The sequence below is a fragment of the Chaetura pelagica genome, unplaced genomic scaffold (genome assembly GCF_000747805.2).
Source record: "Chaetura pelagica isolate M959 unplaced genomic scaffold, ChaPel_1.0 scaffold192, whole genome shotgun sequence".
Classification (NCBI taxonomy): domain Eukaryota; kingdom Metazoa; phylum Chordata; class Aves; order Apodiformes; family Apodidae; genus Chaetura; species Chaetura pelagica.
The window spans coordinates 1,789,412-1,810,224 of NW_009952570.1; the positions used below are offsets into that span (position 1 = coordinate 1,789,412).

Below are 20,813 nucleotides of genomic sequence, written 5' to 3' on the forward strand. Positions count from 1 at the left end.
AAACAGACCACACAGAGCACTAAAACACACTTGCAAAGAACTGTCTTGACATACACACCTCCAAGAGCTGTGGGTTTGTGTACTGAAGTGCTGCCATTTCTTGCTCAATCTCTGCCTGCGTCTTCTTTTTCTCCTCCAGCTTAATATCTTCCTTTCTGTCATTCAGTGGCTCAGGTGGGGGAGGCAAAGGAACTTTATTCTGCATCCATGCCTGTAAACAACAGTAAACACAAGATGAATTCTGTGGAACCATATGTCTGCAGTACATTGCTACACTGGAAAAGGATATGCTGGGACACTAGAGTACGGATATTTGGAAGATAAAATCCATGCTGAATAAAACTTCGGTATCTTGTAACATCTGATTTTCCAGGCACAGATACAAAGGATTTAACCAAGTATTTTATGCTTAAATAGTAATTAAACCAACTACTGTGGCAAATTATTTTGCACTGAGTGTTGATCTGAAAGAGCTGATATGGGAAATCCAACACATTTAAACTGCTACAGGCTTTCTGAAGCTAGGAAAACAGAATCACAGAATCATCCTGTTTGGAAAAGATCTTGAAGATCATCAAGTCCAACCATAACCTAAATCCACCAAACATAACCTAAATCTACCCATTCAAGTGCTTAAATCATGTTCCTAAGCACCACATCTCTATTTCTTTTAAACACTTCCAGGGATGGTGACTCCACCACCTACCTGTTCTCCAGTTCCCTGTGTACCAGCTACTTACCTGCTGAAACTGGGCTGGTATCGGTTTTGCATAGGGCACTTTTTTCTGTGGCACCTTCTTTTGGTCCTTTTGCATCACTTCCTCCATTCCCCAATCCAGTCCTGGGATTGTCATTTCAATATCATTGGACTCATCCTTCCCTTTAGCACCAGAGAGACAAACGGTCAGAGCAGTACAGGTTTGCAGAGAAATCCTGTTACTCTCTCCTTGCAGCTGATTTAGCAAAAGAGACCAAGAGGTTTTCAACCCTTCCTTCTTTATATGGGAAATAGGCACAACACAGAACTTAAAGAAAAAGCATCTGTGCTACCAAAATTATATGAAAGGAATGAAAGAGAAGTCACACATCATCTGTATGGCTCATGAAATTGCTTCCCCATTGCTACTACTTACCCATCTGCTCTTGCTCCATGGCTATTTTCAGTTGCTCAGGTATTCCCATCCCAGGAATAACTGCTAGGCTGTTGGGTTCCAGATCATCTAGAGAAAAACAATAAATATTTATACTTGGAACATTTTTCTTTATTTTTTTTTTTCCCTTTGGATTCTCACATGCTTTTACCACTGGTATCATTACATATTTCACAATTGGTGGCTTACTTTTTAAAAATTCCATCAATGACAGGATATTAAATGAACTGCAAATTCAGTTTCATAAATACAACCCAAAAGGTCAGAAACTATGGCCTCTCAGGAAAGTTACGTTTAGGGTAGGAGCTCAAAAAATGAAACAATAACCCAAGCTCATTCCCAGTTTTGTTATAACAAATCTGTATATTTTAAAACTTTTATCCGATTTAAGTGCTGTGTTTTAATTAACATTCCCACACACAAAAGAGCAAATAATCAAAAATCTAAAGAAACAGATGCAACCCCTAAGATGAAAAGGTTGCTGAGGCACCCCCTAGAACTGGACAGACTAAAATTACCAAGATAAATCCCTAAGAAGGGTGTTTTCAGATTTTAGTCAAGTTCAATAATTTGAAAGATTTTCCTGCTGTAGTTCAGGACTGTGGGAAACCTTGAAGTCACATGAAGCTTCAGGAAGAAATGTAAAGTGGAGATACTGCCAGAGGGAGAGCCAAACATCCTTCCTGTGATTGACAGAGCAGGTCTTACCTCCTGGAGCTGTAGAAACAAAAGAAGAAGCATTGTTCGAACAGTGGCTGCTGAGAACAGAGAGAGCAAAGTCTACATCTTTGGGTAGTCACGGATGCTGTAACACTGTTTCACCTTCTGTTTTACCCAGAAGCTGCACTCTAGTGTCACCTGATGGTCCAGGCTTATTCCTGACCCCAACCCTTTTTCTTGCACAGGGAGGGAAGGTTCCTTACCATATTCCACACCATCCTCTGACATCCCAGGCAGCAGATTCAAGTTGTAACGATCCCGCATCTTATCTCCAGGACGATTTCTAGTCCAAAACTTGCTGTCAAAAAAAAGTTAGATGATCTCAGTAAAGGGTCAAGAGTATTAACCACTTTTAATGTATTTTGTTCTTTATTTTTTAGTATGCTATCTTGATTAGATATAAGGATTCAGCTCTAAAATCAGCTTCAGTTGATCTGAACATTAGATGTGAAGTTCAAGCCAAAAATAAAAGAGCAATTATCATACTGAACTACACAGTTACAATTCAGAAGATGCTTCAAAGTGTAAGTACAAGGCATCAGCATCAGATCCTCAACAGACAGGTATGTTTCAAGTCCATCCCAAAAACTTTTCTCTCAATTCAAAGATACTCTACATATCACAGAATCCCAGAATATTGGGGGTTGGAAGGGACCTCTGAAGGTCATTGAGTCAAACCCCAAATGCCAGAGCAGGATCAAAATGAGAGCAGATCACTCAGGCATCCAAACAGGTCTTGAAAGTCTCCAGAGAAGGAGACTCCACAACCTCTCTGGGCAGCCTGTCCCAGGGCTCTGTAACTCTCACAGGAAAGTTCTTCCTCATGTTGAGGTGGAACTTCCTGTGCTCCAGTTTGAATCCGTTGCCCCTTGTCCTATCACAGGGCACAAGTGAAAAGGTTGTTCCTGCATTTTTGACCCCAGCCCTCCTGAATTTATATACATTAATTAGACCACCCCTCAGTCTTCTCTTCTCTAGACTGAAAAGCCCCAGGTCTCAGCCTTTCCTCGTAAGACAGGTGTTCCAGTCCCTTCATCATCCTCATAGCCTCATTCTCTCTTGAACTGGGAGCCCAGAACTGGACACAATACTCTAAGTGAGGTGTCACCAGGGCAGAGTACAGGGGGAAGAGAACCTCAATTTGCTGGACACACTCCTCCTAATGCACTCCAAGAGACCATTGGCCTTCTTGGCCTCAAGGGCACATTTCTGTCTCACGGATAACTTACAGTCTACCAGGACTCCAAGGTCCTTCTTCACAGAGCTGCTGTCTAGCAGATCACTTCCTGACCTGTGCTGGTGCATTTTTACTGTTCCTCCTCCGGTGCAGGACTCCACACTTGCTCTTGTTGACCCTCATTATATTCCTTTCTGCCTGCTCTCCAGCCTGTCCAAATCTTACTGAATAGCCACACAGCCTTCATATATATATATATGTAACTAAATTTGTCATATGTATGTGTGTGTATATCTATTAAAATAACTAAACTTCATTTGCATCTTCATTTGTAACTAAACCTGTCAATATACATATCCACACACACAAACTTACTCAGTCTATAAAATGCTTCATATTTACAGCATGTTCCACCTAAAAGCACAAATCATATTCTTTCCAAACATGTTTGCGATGGGATGAGACAGATGTGACCAGCAGATGATGCACAGGGAAAAAAAATGCTGTGAAGAATATTTCTTCAGCAAGAAACAATACTACTTTAAGAATTTCTGCAGGAGATTTCCAAGCTCATGCAAACCCAAAATCGTAGTGTTTTTTAAAGCTTCCTTAAATGAAGCACAAGAGATCAGATTCTCTTGATGTTCAATGTCATTGCTTTCCCACTTAGAGAAGTTTGTCTCTCTGCTTTGCCCATGGGCTGTGCAACAGAATCATCCCGGTCTATTCTTTGTTCACTGGTGCCAAGCACCTTTCTAGCTCCTAAATGTACATACACTCCCTTAGATCTTTTGTTTAAATACTTGGAAATACCTGGTGTGATCATTTGAGCCCGAGCAGAGAATGTGTCCAAGAGGATGCCACGCCAGACTCCAGATCATTCCCTCATGGGCCATTTCCATTCCACCAACCTCCTTCTCAACCCTGATGGATAAAAAAAAATAAATGTCACCACAGAGGTGAGTATCTGCTACAGATACAACACAAAACTTCTGCTATTCCACTGTTCCTTTTCCTCTATCCTGTATTTAGCTAAATATATAAGTATCTGTTATTTTTCTATTGTGTGAATTGATTGTTCTCAGTTGTTCTTACTGGGGATTTCTGTAACACTGGGATTTTTAAGTGTACATTTAGAAACAAAGCAACTACAACATCTTAGAACAAGCTCTAAGAAACTAGGAGTCTCAACCGTCCTTTACACCTGCACAGGAAAACTTTTTCATAACTGTAGCAAAATGACAACCTTCCACAGTTAGAGAGGAAAACTACACCAGAAACATGCAGGTTCAATACCCATTCAGAGGTGAAAAGTAGACTTCACGTTTAGCGTAACAGCTTGCACACCTGACCAACATCTTTCCAACATGCCACATACCCAACATGCCAGAACAACAAAGAACCATCAGATCCTCCACTGGCGAACAGCCCTTCATGAACAGGATGCCAGGCCACAGCTGGAATACAACATAAGCCACAGTCAGAAACAGTAACACCAGGATTTCTAATAAGCAGAAATCAGGATCTCAAAACATGTAATTTTTCATGCAAACTCATTCTTAAAAATCCACATAATATAACAAATTCTGACCTGTGGCCTCCTTCTTATGACCCCTGAAGACCTGAAGTTCTTCCTTCAGATTACGAATGTCAAAAAGCTTACAGAGATGGTCACGAGAAGCTGTCAGCAGCCAGTTGCCATTCAGATTCAGTTTCACCTCCATGACTGTGTTTTTATGAGCATGTCTGCAAAGCAGAGAAAGACAGACTGTTTGTCCAGGATACTTACTTCTTAGACACAAATGAAAATGTGCTAATTTATCAGGCACAAACACTCTGGTCAGTAACAAAGTAGTTCAGGTCACCACACTTGAAGGCTGCGGTTCTGTGCAAAGGCCCTATGTCTTAATTGTGTTCTCTAGTGCTTCAGAGCAGCTCGTAGTGCTCATTGAGACACTACCCAGCCCACGTTTCTTCTGCAGTGTAAGAAATTTTTCATTAGCCAAATGAAGCACCTCATGAGTGTTTCCATTTCTCAATTCTGTTTTCCAGATGAGAACTGTGTTATTAGGACTATGGAGAATACTAAAGCCACAATTTTCTAAGTATAGGCTTGACTTCCCCTAACCTCTAGGTTTCTTGGCAAAGCTAAAGCACTAGCTTTATATTTGAAACACCCACGTATGGCTGAAAAGATGTGAGGCAAAAAGGGAATTAAACCCCCCCCCCTCATATACAATTTAATGAAGTTAGCTTATATTTCATAGAATCATAGACTTGTTAAAGGACCTTAAAGATCATCTAGTTCCAACACCTTTGCTATAAGCAGGGACACCTACCACTAGACCAGGCTGGACAAAGCCTCATCCTACCTGGCCTTGAACATCTCTCCAGGGAGGAGGCAGCCACAACCTCTTGGGCAACCTGTTCCAGCAGCTCATCACCCTTATAGTTAAGAATTTCTTCCTAATATCTAATCTAAATCTCTACTCTTTCATTTTAAAACCATTACCCCTTGTTCTCTCAGTATCTTCTCTGATTAAAAGCCCCTCCCCAGCTTTCCTGGAGCCCCTTCAGGCACCGGAAGGTGCTCTAAGGTCTCCCTCGAGCCTCCCCTTCTCCAGGCTGAACACCCCCAACTCTCTCAGCCTGTCTCCAGGAGCAGAGCTGCTCCAGCTCTTGGATCACCTTCCTGCCCTTCTCTGGACCACCAGCTCCATGTCTCTCCTGTGCCAAGGCCTCCAGAGCTGGACACAGCACTCCAGGTGGGGCCTCACCAGAGAAGAGGGGCAGACCCCCCTCCTGGCCCTGCTGGCCACACTTCTTTTGATGCAGCCCAGGACACAACTGGCCTTTGGGCTCCAGCACACACTGGTGGCTCACGTCGAGCTTCTCATTTCCTCCCACCCTAAGTCCTTCTCCTCAGGGCTGCTCTCCAGCCATTCTGCCCCCAGCCTGGGTTTGTGCCTGCGGTCACAAATAAAAGTCTGTGGGCAAGAACTTACAGCGTGGCAAGGCTCTGGCCAGTCTTAGGATCCCAGAACTTAATGGGCTGTTGGCTGTCCTTACTTCCTGATACAACCAATCCCTTTGTTGGATGCCAGTCAACACATTTCACATCTGCTCCATGTCCTGTTAGGAAGATCAAAATGGTTCATTTTGAGATTTCTTAGACACTTAAAAATTAAAAGGTGCACATCTTTGAGCTGCCATGTAAAATTGATTGAAAAACAGCACAGCACGTCAAACAACAGAATCAAACTAATTAAAAAACCTCTCCAGGTTATTCAGGTTGCATTCCTTCCCACCAATCACTAGGAGTATCTTCTCCTTGGATTATGCCCTCAAACCAAGCATGCCTCTCCAACATAAAAATTATCTTCATTTTCTGCTCACACTGGTACTTTTCTTTAGGTTTTATCCCTATACCCTTAAACAGCATTTTAAATGTAAAACTGATGAAATGTTTGTATGGAGGTGATAAGGGAAATCAAGACTGTGACACTTCACTGTCTGTGAAGTATTGCAGAACTGGAAGGGAAATACATATTTGTTCCTATCCTATCAGTACTACCTTTTTGATGTCCTGTCAGAAAATAAGCAAAGAAATGAAATTATGGATCTGAAAACTAAATTAGCATATGATGAAAAGAAACCTTACAAGATGTAACCTCTCATCAGGTCAAAGATCAGGTTTTTCTAATGCTCAAGAATTAGAAGAGAAAAACCCTTGTGATATCATTTAATTTTAAACAGACTGACTGGCTTCGACAGAGAACCAGTGATGCTCAGATGACCTAAGATCTGTCCTGATTTATGTCAAGAAATGGCTGTTTCCTACACAACTCCATGTGGTTTCTGAGCTGAGCCACAGGGATTTAGGAAGAAATAATGAATGAGAGTTTCTTTTTCCAATCTCTCTTCATGCCAGCCAACTTCAACAGAAAGGCAACAGTAGAAGTCAATGCCAGATAATGAGGTAGCATGCAGTAACTACAGAAAAAAGCCACATGAGAAAGGAAGGGCTGTCTGTAACATAAAGGCACTGAAGTTATAAAATGATATGGAAGAATGGTAGCATGCTCCATGAAAGACAAAGGATTCCCATCAAACTCAGACCACTCCTATAAGCTGTGCTTTGCTACCCAGTGGAACACAACTTGAAGCAGCACAGACTGTCTTAATATAGGCCTCAGTTCCACAAGATATTAAAAATTCCTATCAGTTGAAATTTTCCCAAGGCCACAGAAAAATTGAATTAGAATAAGCAATATACTTTTATCTTAAAATAAAAGCAAAATGTTAACACACTGAGCACTCTCTCCATCAAATCGGTGCAACCTTCCTCCTCTCCATAGGAAAGGACTGACAGAAAAGATATTCTTGACCCAAGAAGAAACAAATACAGCGCTGGTAAGTACATAGGGAAAAAATTTAAGGACTGATTGACAATACAGATGAAGGAACCTAACTCTCCTCCCCTAGCCATAGCAGGCAGAACTGCCCTTGGCATTCATGGGGAAGAGCAAGATCCTCAAGTTGCAGAGACTAAAAACCTGAGGGGCCCTTTGTGATCTATTATTTCCCTTCTCTGTGGCTCTTCTGATGCAGAAGGAATGAAAAGCATTGTCTATTTGGATTTGCTCTAACTAAATCTCTCTTCCAATTAAAACACAAAGCTGAATGCTGAGCAAAACTTGCCTGCAAGTGTTTATCTAGGAGGCACGATTCATTGAGTGGGAAAGTGCTGTGCCCCCAGAGCAAGAGGCAACTCATGCCCGCAGATTTCCAGGTACCTGCAGCCCCCAGGGACAGAGAGGGAACTTGGATTCAAGGGCAACAGGACCTCATAGAGAAACATTTCATTACAGTCAATAACTGGTTGAACTATATGAAAATCACAGAATCATCCTGACTGGAAAAGACCTTGAAGATCACCAAGTCCAACCATAACCCAAATCCACCAACCATAACCTATCTACCCATTCAGTCCTTAAATTATGTCTCTAAGCACCGCATCTCCATTCTTTTAAACACTTCCAGGGATGGTGACTCCACCACCTCCCTGGGCAGCCTATTCTAGTGTCCAACTACTCTTTCAGTGAATAAATTCTTTATCATATCTAGTCTAAAATGAGAGAACTATTGAGAACTATTATAAATAGGAAAAAAACAAAGCTTGGCAAAACCATTAGAAAACTACCCATCTGGACTCAAATTACTTCGGCCTTGCTGAAATAAAAAAGACAATTAATAATGGAAGAGCATTGAGGGACAAATTGCTCCTCTGGTCAGTAAGATTGCCTCTGGAAAAGGAGTGATGCTGGCTAGAGGCTACCTCTGGATGGCAGCTTGTCCTACTCACAGCCTGGCTTGGGCTTTTCTTTCCAGACCTAACCTGAGTTAAACCAGCCCAGGTATGTCCCCAGAGGAAATAAAAAGGATCAGAGTGGGCAATCCAACTCAAACATAGTAACCGAAGCATCCATTCCTCTACAAGTCTCCAGAAAGGCATGACAGGGAGGGGACAGCACAGACCTGCTGGCTCCTCAGAGGCAGGGTTGATGGTCACTGGCCCAGGGAATGAAGCTGAACTGCAGTAAAAGGTGCCAGGACACTCAGACCTTTTAACCAGAGCACATAAATCGTTTGGTACTTATCAGCAGGCTTTTGTCCATTGCAACCATAACCCAAATCCACCAACCATAACCTATCTACCCATTCAGTCCTTAAATTATGTCTCTAAGCACCGCATCTCCATTCTTTTAAACACTTCCAGGGATGGTGACTCCACCACCTCCCTGGGCAGCCTATTCTAGTGTCCAACTACTCTTTCAGTGAATAAATTCTTTATCATATCTAGTCTAAAATGAGAGAACTATTGAGAACTATTATAAATAGGAAAAAAACAAAGCTTGGCAAAACCATTAGAAAACTACCCATCTGGACTCAAATTACTTCGGCCTTGCTGAAATAAAAAAGACAATTAATAATGGAAGAGCATTGAGGGACAAATTGCTCCTCTGGTCAGTAAGATTGCCTCTGGAAAAGGAGTGATGCTGGCTAGAGGCTACCTCTGGATGGCAGCTTGTCCTACTCACAGCCTGGCTTGGGCTTTTCTTTCCAGACCTAACCTGAGTTAAACCAGCCCAGGTATGTCCCCAGAGGAAATAAAAAGGATCAGAGTGGGCAATCCAACTCAAACATAGTAACCGAAGCATCCATTCCTCTACAAGTCTCCAGAAAGGCATGACAGGGAGGGGACAGCACAGACCTGCTGGCTCCTCAGAGGCAGGGTTGATGGTCACTGGCCCAGGGAATGAAGCTGAACTGCAGTAAAAGGTGCCAGGACACTCAGACCTTTTAACCAGAGCACATAAATCGTTTGGTACTTATCAGCAGGCTTTTGTCCATTGCCAGCACATTAAAATTGACCACAGGGATCAGAAGAAACCTATCATATTTTAAAACACAACCATGAAAAAGACAGGTTAAGTGGAGTTTCCTGCAGACAGCAATCTTTCAACCAGTTTGCTCTCAACTATGGCAATAGTGGGAGAAAACTGGGACCCTTCTTTGTAATCGCAACAAAACTATCTATCCTGCCCTCAAGAGAGACACCTCTTAGCCAAAGTCCTGCATCAAATGTGGTCATCATATACACTTAGCTATAGGTTCCTAATTCAAGGAGGCTTGACTGAGAGAAAAGAAATTACTTCCTACAACAAGTATGTTTTAAAAAAACTATTCCCAAGGGATTAACTAATTTAGAAAAATTATACAAAATAATCAGATAACTGGACAGCATCATCTTATCAGATGTTTTAATTTTTTTTCTCCCTTTTTTTTTTTTAATTGGAGCGATTAACACTGTATATTGTTTTACCTTCTTTCTACAGATAGATGTACAAACTACTACCTGCAATGAGACAGATGATGCAGAAAATACATTTAAAGTAAAACTCCAGACAAAAAAAAAAGCCTGGTAGTTTTCACTTGGTAGTTGTTCTCAGTTCTTAGTTTCAAGCCAAGACCTGGGAGTCAGACTCTGCCCTATTGCAGTGTCCCTTTCACCACACCAGGAAACCTTAATGCAAATCTCTCCAGTTCACATTCCTTATCTGCTGACTCAAAACAGCTCTTGCTCAGTACCCTCTCTGCCCCTAGCTGCCAAGGGCACAGCCCCTGTCCCACTGCCCTGCCAGGCAGGGATGCTCAGTGGGCACAGGAACCAAATGGGTGAAGCACTTACAAGTCCTCACAATGGATCAAGGCCTGTGGACAAACTTGACAGGAAAGACTGATGGCTAAGATCTGTGATTAACTGAACTTGTTTAAAATCATGAGCTCAGCTCTGAGCATAAAACAATATACAAACACTTGTCAGTTTTACTCACAACTTTTTCTAATCTTTAGAAAAAGCTGCAGAAAAAATAGCTTAAAACCAAACATTTGTATATTAACTTTTAAAAGAATCTACCTAAGTATTTCTTTAATAATACTTTTGATATTCAATATATTTTTAAACTGAGGAGCTGTAATCAGAACTCTATTAATAAAAACACTAATATTTTTAGCCAAATTATTTGAAGGGCTGTTCTTTACAAGACACTGAACAGAGATACTGGCTGGTGAAAGGTGGAAGAAGCTACAATAAGTTAGTGTAGTAACCTAAGATGAAAACCAGTCTGGAAAAGTGCACATAAATTAAGGATTTTACTTTTTATCCCCTTTAACTCTAATTTCTGCATATATGACTTAGCAAATGTAATATATGTTGTAAAAGTGCTTGTTTGGATCATTCTCCTTTTATTACTGCCTATGACGTATCTACATGTTTTATAATGCGCTGGCGTATAAATATCAATTATAGACATTATTGGGTTAATTGCTGTAGCTATTTTTTTTCCTATTATATTCTTTCCCCTGTGAATAAGCCCCATTCTGAAGACAAATTGGAAAGAGGCTTTTATACATGATAGTGCAGGATTTCTAGTGCCTTCTTAGCCATTAATTGGATGTATATAAATACATTCTTAAGGTACATCTTTGTACATTTTTAACATCCACATTCCAAAGAAAATGGGCATTTGTAATACAGAAAATTTAAAGGATGAACATAATGTAACTGCAACAATACTATTTCTCATTGAGAGAGAATTCTACTTGCTTGGCTTTTTTTTTTTTTTTTGTTAAGACACATGGTTCTTTGATCCTGTTTGAAACAAGAATGGAGCTGTGTATCCTCTACTTGAACTGATCAGATTTGAAGCCTTTTTATCAGTGCACAGTCATGTTCACTTTCCTGTAATTTGCATCCCCAAAATAAAATATCTCTCAGAGGAGCAGGCGCTTTGTAGGGGACTGTTTCCAAGGGATCTGCAAAGAGACACCAGGTCTCACTACTGTTCAAGCACAGGGTCCTCCACCCACAGAAGGAAAAAAAAAAGAAAAAAAGAAAAAAAAAAGTAACTGCAACTCAGATAATTGAAAGTAACCATGTTAGCAGAAAGATGTTTTGAGCTTTCTCTAGAAGTTTTTGTTAGTTGTTTCCAGCCTACTAGGCAGATTGGATTATTATGCCTGTTCCATTTTTATGGAAGGCTTTTCCAATGTGGCCTGACAGTTCCCCATTCCCCTAGCAGCTCCCTGCCTCTATGTAAAGCTCCCTTAAGAACTGAACACTTCCCATCTACAGCTAGGTACTGGTTCCAAAACACCCATCTGGTTAGCAATAAGGGCACAAATACACTTTAATTCCAGCCATTCAGCATTCTTTGCCTTATTACATGAACCATACCCTCAGAAGTTGTCCTGTGACTCTTTGACTTCCTATTCTCCACTCCAAGAATGAATACAGAAACCCTCTGTCTACAGATACACAGTATTTGCTGTTTCTATTCAGCACTATATGTGGGAGGCTATTGAGTAAGAAATTAAGGGAAAAGCTCCTTTCACTCCTCAATGGATTAAGAATGCCTTCTACCATACTTCCAGACCTCTGACTTAGAAACTCAAGCTTTATTTTCCTTTATTTCCTCACAGTCTCTCTCTAGCTGTCTGCTAGTTCATTAAGCATGGTATGATCCTCACTGTTCCCCTAAGGCAGCAGCAGAATGGGTTATCATTAAGCCTTGTTTACAAATGCTTTTTTCTTTTTCAGCTCTACAATCATATTTTCTTCCCAGAAAAAAGCTCTTGCAACAGGACAGATATAAATATTTTTTATAAGCTGTGCAATCAGGTGGTTAAAAAAATAATCATCAGTAAACACGAATGAAACAAGTATGGATAAACAAATTAGTTTTCCCAAGATTACATGGAGCAAATAAGCAGCCCCCTGCAGGGTTCAGTCTTGAACTAATGGGACTACTCATGTCTTAAAATAAATGTTTAAATTCTTCAGTGAATTGAAGGTAGAATGCAGAGCAAATTCCAAAGCTGAAATGCATCGCTTTGAACAGAAAAAAAAATTACACAAGTGCAAATATCTGCTGTTCCAGATTTGTGGTGTCAGGTTTGGGGTTTTTTTAATCATCAAGTTGGTTCACACTGGAGTCTATAAGCACTACAGAGATACCTTCCCTTTTAGACATACTTGCTTATTCCTAACTCCTGAATCAATTTTTGAGAACTACCACTACCTACACCCAATCAGGTTATTTCCAGTATCTGCTGTAAAACACAGAAACATAAGGCATTTGACAGCAGGGTGTGCAACAGTTCAGTAATGGGATCAGCATCTCTAACATGCCAAGAGCTGTCTAACATTCTCTTGGAAGTGGGAACTATATGGAAATCAATTGAGTATGCATGTTTCACAATTTCAAATCAAGAGACATAGTCAAGCCATATCTAGCACAGATAATCTACTAACAGAAAGTTATTTTAGTATGTAAAAATACTACAAAATTTTCACTCATTTTGCTTAGTGTCCAGATTTTCTAATTTACCACTACTTTTGTGCACATAATCAATAAAACCTATGGGTAACATCAAGTGCATTTGTCTCAGAGAGTTGACCTAATAGATGACACTTTAAAATGCAGCCTAATGCTTAATGCAATAAAGTGGTCATAATTTCTAATTAACAAGTAATTATTAAGCAGCCACCAGGAAGCTCAGAGCTAGCTCCAGAAAAATGACAGGAAAAATACAGCAGAAAGTGTAAAAGGGGAAGACAGACCACATTAAAACTGTCCAACACCTTCTTACTCTGTATATATATGCTAGGGCAGCTGGAATCAAGGACCAAGTCAGGTTTTCATCAGTTAAATTATTCATGAAAAGCAGACTGAATTCTACTTTGCACTTAGGCACAGTTATTTATTAAAAGTAACATCTATGGCATGTTATTTATAATTCCTTTGCAGACATTCACTGGAGAATTAAGAGGGCTTTTTTAAATTGCAAAAGGTCCTGGTTACATTATCTGTGAAGTAGCTGGGACTAGATGTTATTTTCTGCTAAAAAATTAGCCAGCCTCCTTTGCAAGCAGCAACACAGTTGCTTTTCATTGACAGAAAATATTTATTTACACTGGTATTTACATGCAATGATATTAAAAACAAATGTTGTACAAGAAACATTAAAAATGAACAGCAATTGTACAAAAAATTCTCAGGCTTTTTAACATCAACAGCTGACAGGAGCCAAACACACTCCTCTGAGAGAAACCATCCCACAATTTCCTACTGCTTATTTTCTGTCACTTTCGAGTGTCTGGTACTAGGCACTTGATCTGGAAGAGCCTGCAGTGCCTCCAGTGAGCACTCACTGTCTCAGGCCAATAGGCAAGACCAATCTCCAGCACTCCATAATGCTGTGGAGAAAAGGGGGAGCAGAGCTGCACCAGGAACAGGACACCTGGCAATTCCTCCATGGAAGAAAAAGCATGAACTTGAGAGATGAGAAATTAAAGAATTATGTCAATCATTAGTTTGCAGTTCCCATAGATTTGTGGTGTTGTTTCTGGGTACAGAACCTGTGTGCTGGGCAGCATGCTTTTTTGTAAATGCAAAACAAAAAATACCCCAAAACTGTGAGCTTTCACGTGAAAATGCTCCCACCCAAGTCCTCAAAACATGAACTAAACAAGCGTTTGAGACTGCTCATAGCCTGTTCTATGTGTTCCATAACAATGACAAGTTTATCTCAAAAGCAACTATTTAACTACTGCTCAGACAGAACATACACTTGTATTTTAGGAATAGAGAACAAAATGGGGCACATGTTAAAAACTGGTGCCTGAAGCTAAGCTTCTAGTAAGTGATGTAATTTTAACCTAGAGTAGCACCTTTGTCACCACTGAGCAAAGCCAGACAAAAGTCTGCAGGTGGAAAGGCTGGGGATTTTGACACCTTGATGGGAGCAAGTGAACACACCAGTCAATGTTTTCAATAATTAGTGAATAAAACTAGTTCTTAACTATATGTTAACAAAATCTCACTTCATAACCAAGTGATTTTAACATTTGTGGTGCAGTTAATAAAGAAACTTTGATGCGTCCTAAAATTCAGCATGGTAATTAAGTGAAAGGAGGGAAAAAGAAGAGACTCAGGGGGCACATTGCAAAACTCAGCACCAACTTCCCGCAAGCACTGTGCTCTGATCCAAATTTCAGTACAGACTGTAAGCAGCAGAGTTGGAATCCTTGGTCCCAATACAGGGAAGAGAAACAAATACTCTTATAACATCTAAGAGTAACCATAACTATCAATTTTAAGTATCTATTTCCTCTTTAACATCCTGCTGGATGTTAATTCAAGTCCTGCTGGTGATGATGGCTGCTGCAGGAGAAAAGCACAGCCCAAAAACCTACTTCAGAGGTTAATTCAAGTTTCATACCAGTGTCTGGCCACCTGAGTAGACATCACTTGCCACAAGGTGCTAAAGCCTACAACAAAATTTGGTGATTCCCAGCAAAAGAAGTTATGAGAAGTCTTTTGCTTTTACCTAATTTGATAGAACCTTACTCCCAAGCCCAGAATCTTTTAACAAAAAAACCCAACACAGAAGGACTACCATGATCATTCAACTTGTTTTTCCTTAATTGAAATAATAGTTTTCAATATTTTTTTATGGTTAAGACTACAGGGCAAGGCTCTATTTTTTACAACCCTTTGAGAGGAGAGGTACTAACAACTCCCTTCTTTACCAGACAAGTAAATTACTTTTAAAGACAGCCATGTTCACCTGGGTAGCCACAGAAGAACACCATCCTACCAGTTTCTTACTTTAAGGACAGCAAGTCTGCAGAAAAACTGTTTTACTTCTTGCCAACCAAAAAAGCCATGTTTTGATAGCCAGTTTACCAATACAGAACATCCCATAAGCACGAGCCTGTTACCATTTTAAGCAAAAAATAACGAGGTTAGGTGCACAGAAGTTAGGAAAACTATTTTCTTCGGTTCTAGGGCAAATACTGCATAAGCTCCCAATAATAAGTGAGCAGACGTTGGCCTAAGGGTAAGGCAGGGAAAAACAGAGGTTATCAAATTTGGTGTAGACTCTAGGAAAAGACTGATTTGTGTCAGTCAATAATCCAGACAATTAGTAAGCACAAGGGATCCAAGAAGGGATATGCAGGTAGAGGCCATTCAATGTCCTCCTTGCACTGTACAGTGCCACCAAGGCTGAGCAAACTAAGAAGCAGCAGGTCTAGTATTGGAGTGATGGCAGAGAGCAGAGCTCTGAGTATCTGCCTGAGCTACCAAGCTCTGGTCTTTCTATACAGAGGTGAAGCTGAACACAGAGGAAAATTTTAGTCTCAAGCACAAAGGAACAACTGTCAAGTAACTGAAATATGAAAGGGCTGTAAATTATCAGCTTAGACAGAAACACACACACAATGAGCAGAATACCATGAACTACAATAGAAAAAAACCCAGCATGTTACATCATATGGTGACTTATGAATGTGTCTAATCTAGTGGTGGTCTCAGGGATAATGAGAAGATACACAGCAACAAGAACAAAAAAATCAGTGCAAAAATGTAATTGGAATGCAGGAGCAAAACAATGGAATAAACATAATAAAGATAATACCTTCCATTGAAATTTGAATCAAGCAGCAAAGCTGTGCTCAGGCAAGAGACAGAAACAAGGAATATTTTATCACATTCTTCAAATTTCTGCACCATCAGTGCTCTCGCTTCCTCTTATTCTCCTGTGCCACCACCACATCTGTGGACTCAGTCCCTTTTCCTAATTTTGAAATGTAAGAAAACCTTTTCCTCTTTCAGATTTAAATCTAATACTGAAGTCCACATTTAAGCAGAGGAACCCAAATACTTTTTATTTCTGTTTCAATTCTGAAAATAGGTCCCCTAACCCATAACCAACTGTTTTGTAGACAGTGGCCCTACAAGTTCTCTATGAAGCTCTCAAAAATGCCATGCAACCCCAATGTATTATTTTGAATTCCACAAGCACATGAATGGATCAAATAGTAAGGCTCTCCACATGTGACTGAACAGAGACAGGGAAAAAGATGGTTTTGAAAACTTACCAGGGATTTTGTGCGATATAACCTAACAAAGAAAGGGAGAGATGTCAACAGGAAGAAATGGGATAAAACAATCCAAAGAATACTTAAATAACTCAGATATATTAAAAACAGGGGGAAAATCATGAAGAACATGTAAAGGACAACATACATGCATGAAGGAGAAAGGCAAAGGGGCCCATCACCCATTTAAGTGGGGTTCCAACCAAAAAGTGCTGGTAACAATTTGTGGGAAATTCTTTGCTCAGATTCATTTACCAACATTGCAAGTAGATGTGAATATAACAAGAGGTATTTCAGTTAAAGTGCAGGGGGGGAAAAAACATTTCTTCTTGATGTAAAAAAAATAGCTGTAAAACAGGTTTCCATGACAAACAATTAAGATCAGCCTAGAGGATACAGGAATTCCATAGGCCCACCACAGCATATTATGGATAGACTGAATATTTCTCTGAACCCAGTGCTTCCTGAAACAACTATCAGTTAAGATTTTTTCACTGCTGACTTTAAAGGAATAAAAAACCCCAATCAGACAAGATATAAATATAGAAATGGCATTGAAGTGTGGTGCAGTGGGTGACTGAATCTGTATTTCAATTTTCAGGTACAAGCACTCAGTAGCATGTTATGAATGTCCAAAATAAGCACACAGGAATGATGTGGAGGTTTGCAGGAAAGCACCCTAACAGCACACTGCAATTATAACTGCAGCACATATTCTCATGAATTAAGCAGAACTTTCATGGGGAAAAAAAAAAAAGTTGATTAGCACAAGAAAACGTTATTTCTTGAATCAGAAAAACACTGAATTCAAATGGCACATAAATACCTTTGGCAAGTGACTGCTGCATGTTACTGCACACCCCTCTGTGTTAGCACCAGAAACATTCCCAAAAACTTCAAACCCAAAAGCTTCCAATTAAAGGACAGAAACTTTGTAGTCAAAAACTTAACACTCCCACGAAAAAAAAATACTTAAAAGACTCTATAATAGTTTTTTTTAAAAGTTTATAGAAAGTTCTAGAAAATACGTGAAACGCCAAACAACATGGGTTGAATGCAAGACAGAGAATGTCCATAGTAGAAAAAGAACAATTTCAGATCACCTCCTCAGCAATGCTGAGAAAAAAGAAACTTCTTAATTTTTCTGAAGCACTGATCTTGCCAGAAGTATTTTAATTCAATCTTCTTTGTTACAAGACTAGCACAAAAGCAGTAACATTAATACCAAATATTTAAATTATTAATGCTCTGGAAATTAAAGTTGAAACTATAAACAAGTTAGCTATGGGATGTTTTTCTGGGTTTTGGAGCATCTGTGGTATGAAAATACCAGCACGAAAGATACCTGCTAAACTTCCAGCTTGCCCATCAACTGCAGCTGTGTGAAAAACATAGGCTCAAGCCACCAAAAGAAAACACCAAGTAGAGAACTAATTTAAAATAAAAGGCAGAAGAGATTAAGTGTTCACTGGGCAGATGTGATTCAGAAGGAAGCACCTTCCTAAGGAATCTTAAATTTCTCTCAGTGTTTCCTGTAGCAGCTTTTCAAGTTTTTAACCTTATACACATAAAAAAAATACAAAGTATTTTTCCAGTTTCAGAAATGTACAAGTCAGTCCACATAAAAGCAATGAACTGGGTCCATATCTGAAACTACAGAGATAGCAGAGGGAAGCTAAAAAGCAGTGTTTTGGGGAAAAGGGCTTAGATTCACAAACGAACAGAACAAAGTCAGCAAGTCACTGAAACTTGTGAGGGAAACGTCATCACCAGTGAAAGGCTGCTCTCCTAACCCTGGAGTGGAACTGATCCGTGCTCTCCAAATAAAGCACCTTTCCAAGCACTGTCTGTTACAGCAGAGACAGCTGAGTTGAGAGTTGAGGAATGGAAAAGGGCAGTGCTTCTCTTCTAGGAAGCTGGACTTTAGGAAACTTCTGTAAAATAAAATTACTGATAAATTGACTCCATGACTGTGAGGAAGGGGGGGGGGGGGGGTAGTAAAGTCTCATCTTCACTTGCACAGATAAATCTCCATACATAGTCTCGTTCCTGTAGGAACAGGAGCAGAGACCAAGAGGCAAGAGGCATAATTTGTTTCAGAAAAGGCTACAGAAGAACGTGCTATTGCTTCTGAAGGAACCCACTGAAGAAACTGAAAAAACAAAAATACATCTGTTGGCAAAAAGGTACAAGATAACAGTACTGCCAAATTTACATGTTCATTTTTAATACTGTTAATACAGCAACCCTGTATTGGGGAGCAAAGTGCATTTTTTCAACCTTAAAAAAGTTAACAAAATAAAGGAAGCTTTACAGGTATAATCCCATGTCAACAGTTTATTTTCAGTGCAAGTTAAAATACAGTTATTGCTTTAGTACACAGAATACATCTTCATCAGACTAGTCTCTTTTTGGAATACATATTCCCTTGTGAATAATCTGCTGCTAGAAGATGCAGTTTTACAGTGTCAATGTGTCATGAATGTGACCAACTGCAACATCAGCACTACATTGGAGAAAAAGACACCTCAGGCTGAGAATGACCTGCCTTCAAGATCAACAGATGCTTCAGCTACTGAGGCTGGGCGTTACTCCTCTGAAGTCCATCAGCAGCTTCCTAACCTCCTCAGGGGGCACAACCAGGCATGCCTTTACATCAACACATTTTGCTCAGAACAGAAAACTCTGGGGTTTAAGTTCTTTCCCATGACACCTGCAGTAAGATGCAGCACACGTGGCAGATAAATTCTATCGGACAGGAAGCAGCAAACCATGTTATTCCTGCCATCATGTACAAACAAGTACATTTTACAGATGCTACAGTAGTTTTTAAAGAAAATCCTCATAACTGAATTAACTTTACACTCCTAAACTCAAGCCTTCCTTTCTGTGCAAGAATGGCAAAGAGCAGACAGGAAAAATATCCTGATACTCTTCATTTTTAGCAAATGCAGCATGAATTTTTAAGATTTTTAATATGGCACTTCAAATTTAAAATTCTAATTAGTTGTTCATTTTTAAATGCCACTACTAAACAATGTTTGTTAGATGTTTTTACTAACTGCTGCTCTAATAAATCCTTCTGGGTGTTTTTCAGGAAAATCTGTCTCATGCCTGTTCCTTACTTGCATTTTGACATCTTGCAAAAAAGTTAAGAAAACTTATTCAAATACTAATATTCTGCTGGAACAAAAGTTATTAATTTGGTCATTCAAATGGGTTTTAATCCATTTACAATGGGTTAAAAATAACTTCTGATATTTCTAGTAAAGAATTTCTGTGGAATAAACCACCATTCTTTAGAACCTTTAAATATCAGTGAAGAGCTGAGGCTTGCTGCAGTGATGATACCTGGGAGGACAGTCCTGCAGGAACTGCTGCAGCTTCAACCATTGTGCACAATACAGACTTAACTGCCATAATTTCTATTCGCTTACTAGGAACAGGCATTCTCATGCTAACAGTGTTGGAAACACACTCAGTAAGTGCTCTTAGGAAGAAAGACTGTATGCTCCTTGAAGAATTCCAGACGCAGGGAACATGGCAAAGTAGGAGAGAAGCATGAGCACATGAGGAAGCCCATGACAGGCAGGATGGGTTTTTTCAGACAGGAAGCAGCAGTTACATCTCTACAACAATGGCTGGCAGGGCTGTACCTGCTATTTAAAGCGTCCAGTGTTCCACTTTGTAAAAACAGAAATTCTAAAGTTTAGTACTTGCATTAAAACTTCTGATGGCATTTTAACAAAAGCTCTGTTTAAGATTGTCAGCAAATGCAATACATGGTGCAGGAATGATAAACCTAGCATGCCTATGTAGATGACTGGAATGATCCTTTTTTTCCCCCCATTCCTCTGGAAGCAAAGGTTACTCCTGATAAGCTAGGAATAGTGCAAAAGAGAACCTACCTTTGCCCAAAGACCTCCAGAATACAACTGCAGAGTATAAATCAATTTAATGAATTAAAATAATTGTCTGAGTGAATGTTGCTTTTTACATTCCTAGTCTTAATACTGCACGCTTACTGCTAAGTCTCTGTAGAACAGGAAGTTCCAGAAGGGTGATCCACAAAAATCCGTATTCACCAACATTATCAATATTCCTAATCACTTGATTTCATTATTTTGAGAATATATGTACTGCCAAAGAGAAAACACTTCTACATTCATTTTAAGCAGGTGGAGTTCCTGCTCGGTGAGCAACAAGAGTCATTGCTGTTGGAGGATTTAGGGGGATACAACAAAATCTGTAGGGA

General features: G+C 39.8%; 1 protein-coding gene across 2 annotated transcripts in view; it reads right to left on the bottom strand.

Moving 5' to 3' along the window:
- The window catches only part of WDR33 (WD repeat domain 33), a 54,751-nt gene that overhangs the window by 15,644 nt on the left and 18,294 nt on the right, over nucleotides 1-20,813 (bottom strand). For both annotated transcript variants that reach the window (XM_009993523.1, XM_009993522.1), the window contains exons 7-15: nucleotides 6,054-6,180; nucleotides 4,640-4,794; nucleotides 4,427-4,505; nucleotides 3,862-3,972; nucleotides 2,075-2,169; nucleotides 1,860-1,868; nucleotides 1,134-1,220; nucleotides 741-880; nucleotides 59-211 (exon numbers count right to left, since the gene is read on the bottom strand). In XM_009993523.1, the coding sequence (XP_009991825.1) occupies nucleotides 59-211; nucleotides 741-880; nucleotides 1,134-1,220; nucleotides 1,860-1,868; nucleotides 2,075-2,169; nucleotides 3,862-3,972; nucleotides 4,427-4,505; nucleotides 4,640-4,794; nucleotides 6,054-6,180 (956 nt within the window). The remainder of the gene's footprint in view (nucleotides 1-58; nucleotides 212-740; nucleotides 881-1,133; nucleotides 1,221-1,859; nucleotides 1,869-2,074; nucleotides 2,170-3,861; nucleotides 3,973-4,426; nucleotides 4,506-4,639; nucleotides 4,795-6,053; nucleotides 6,181-20,813) is intronic.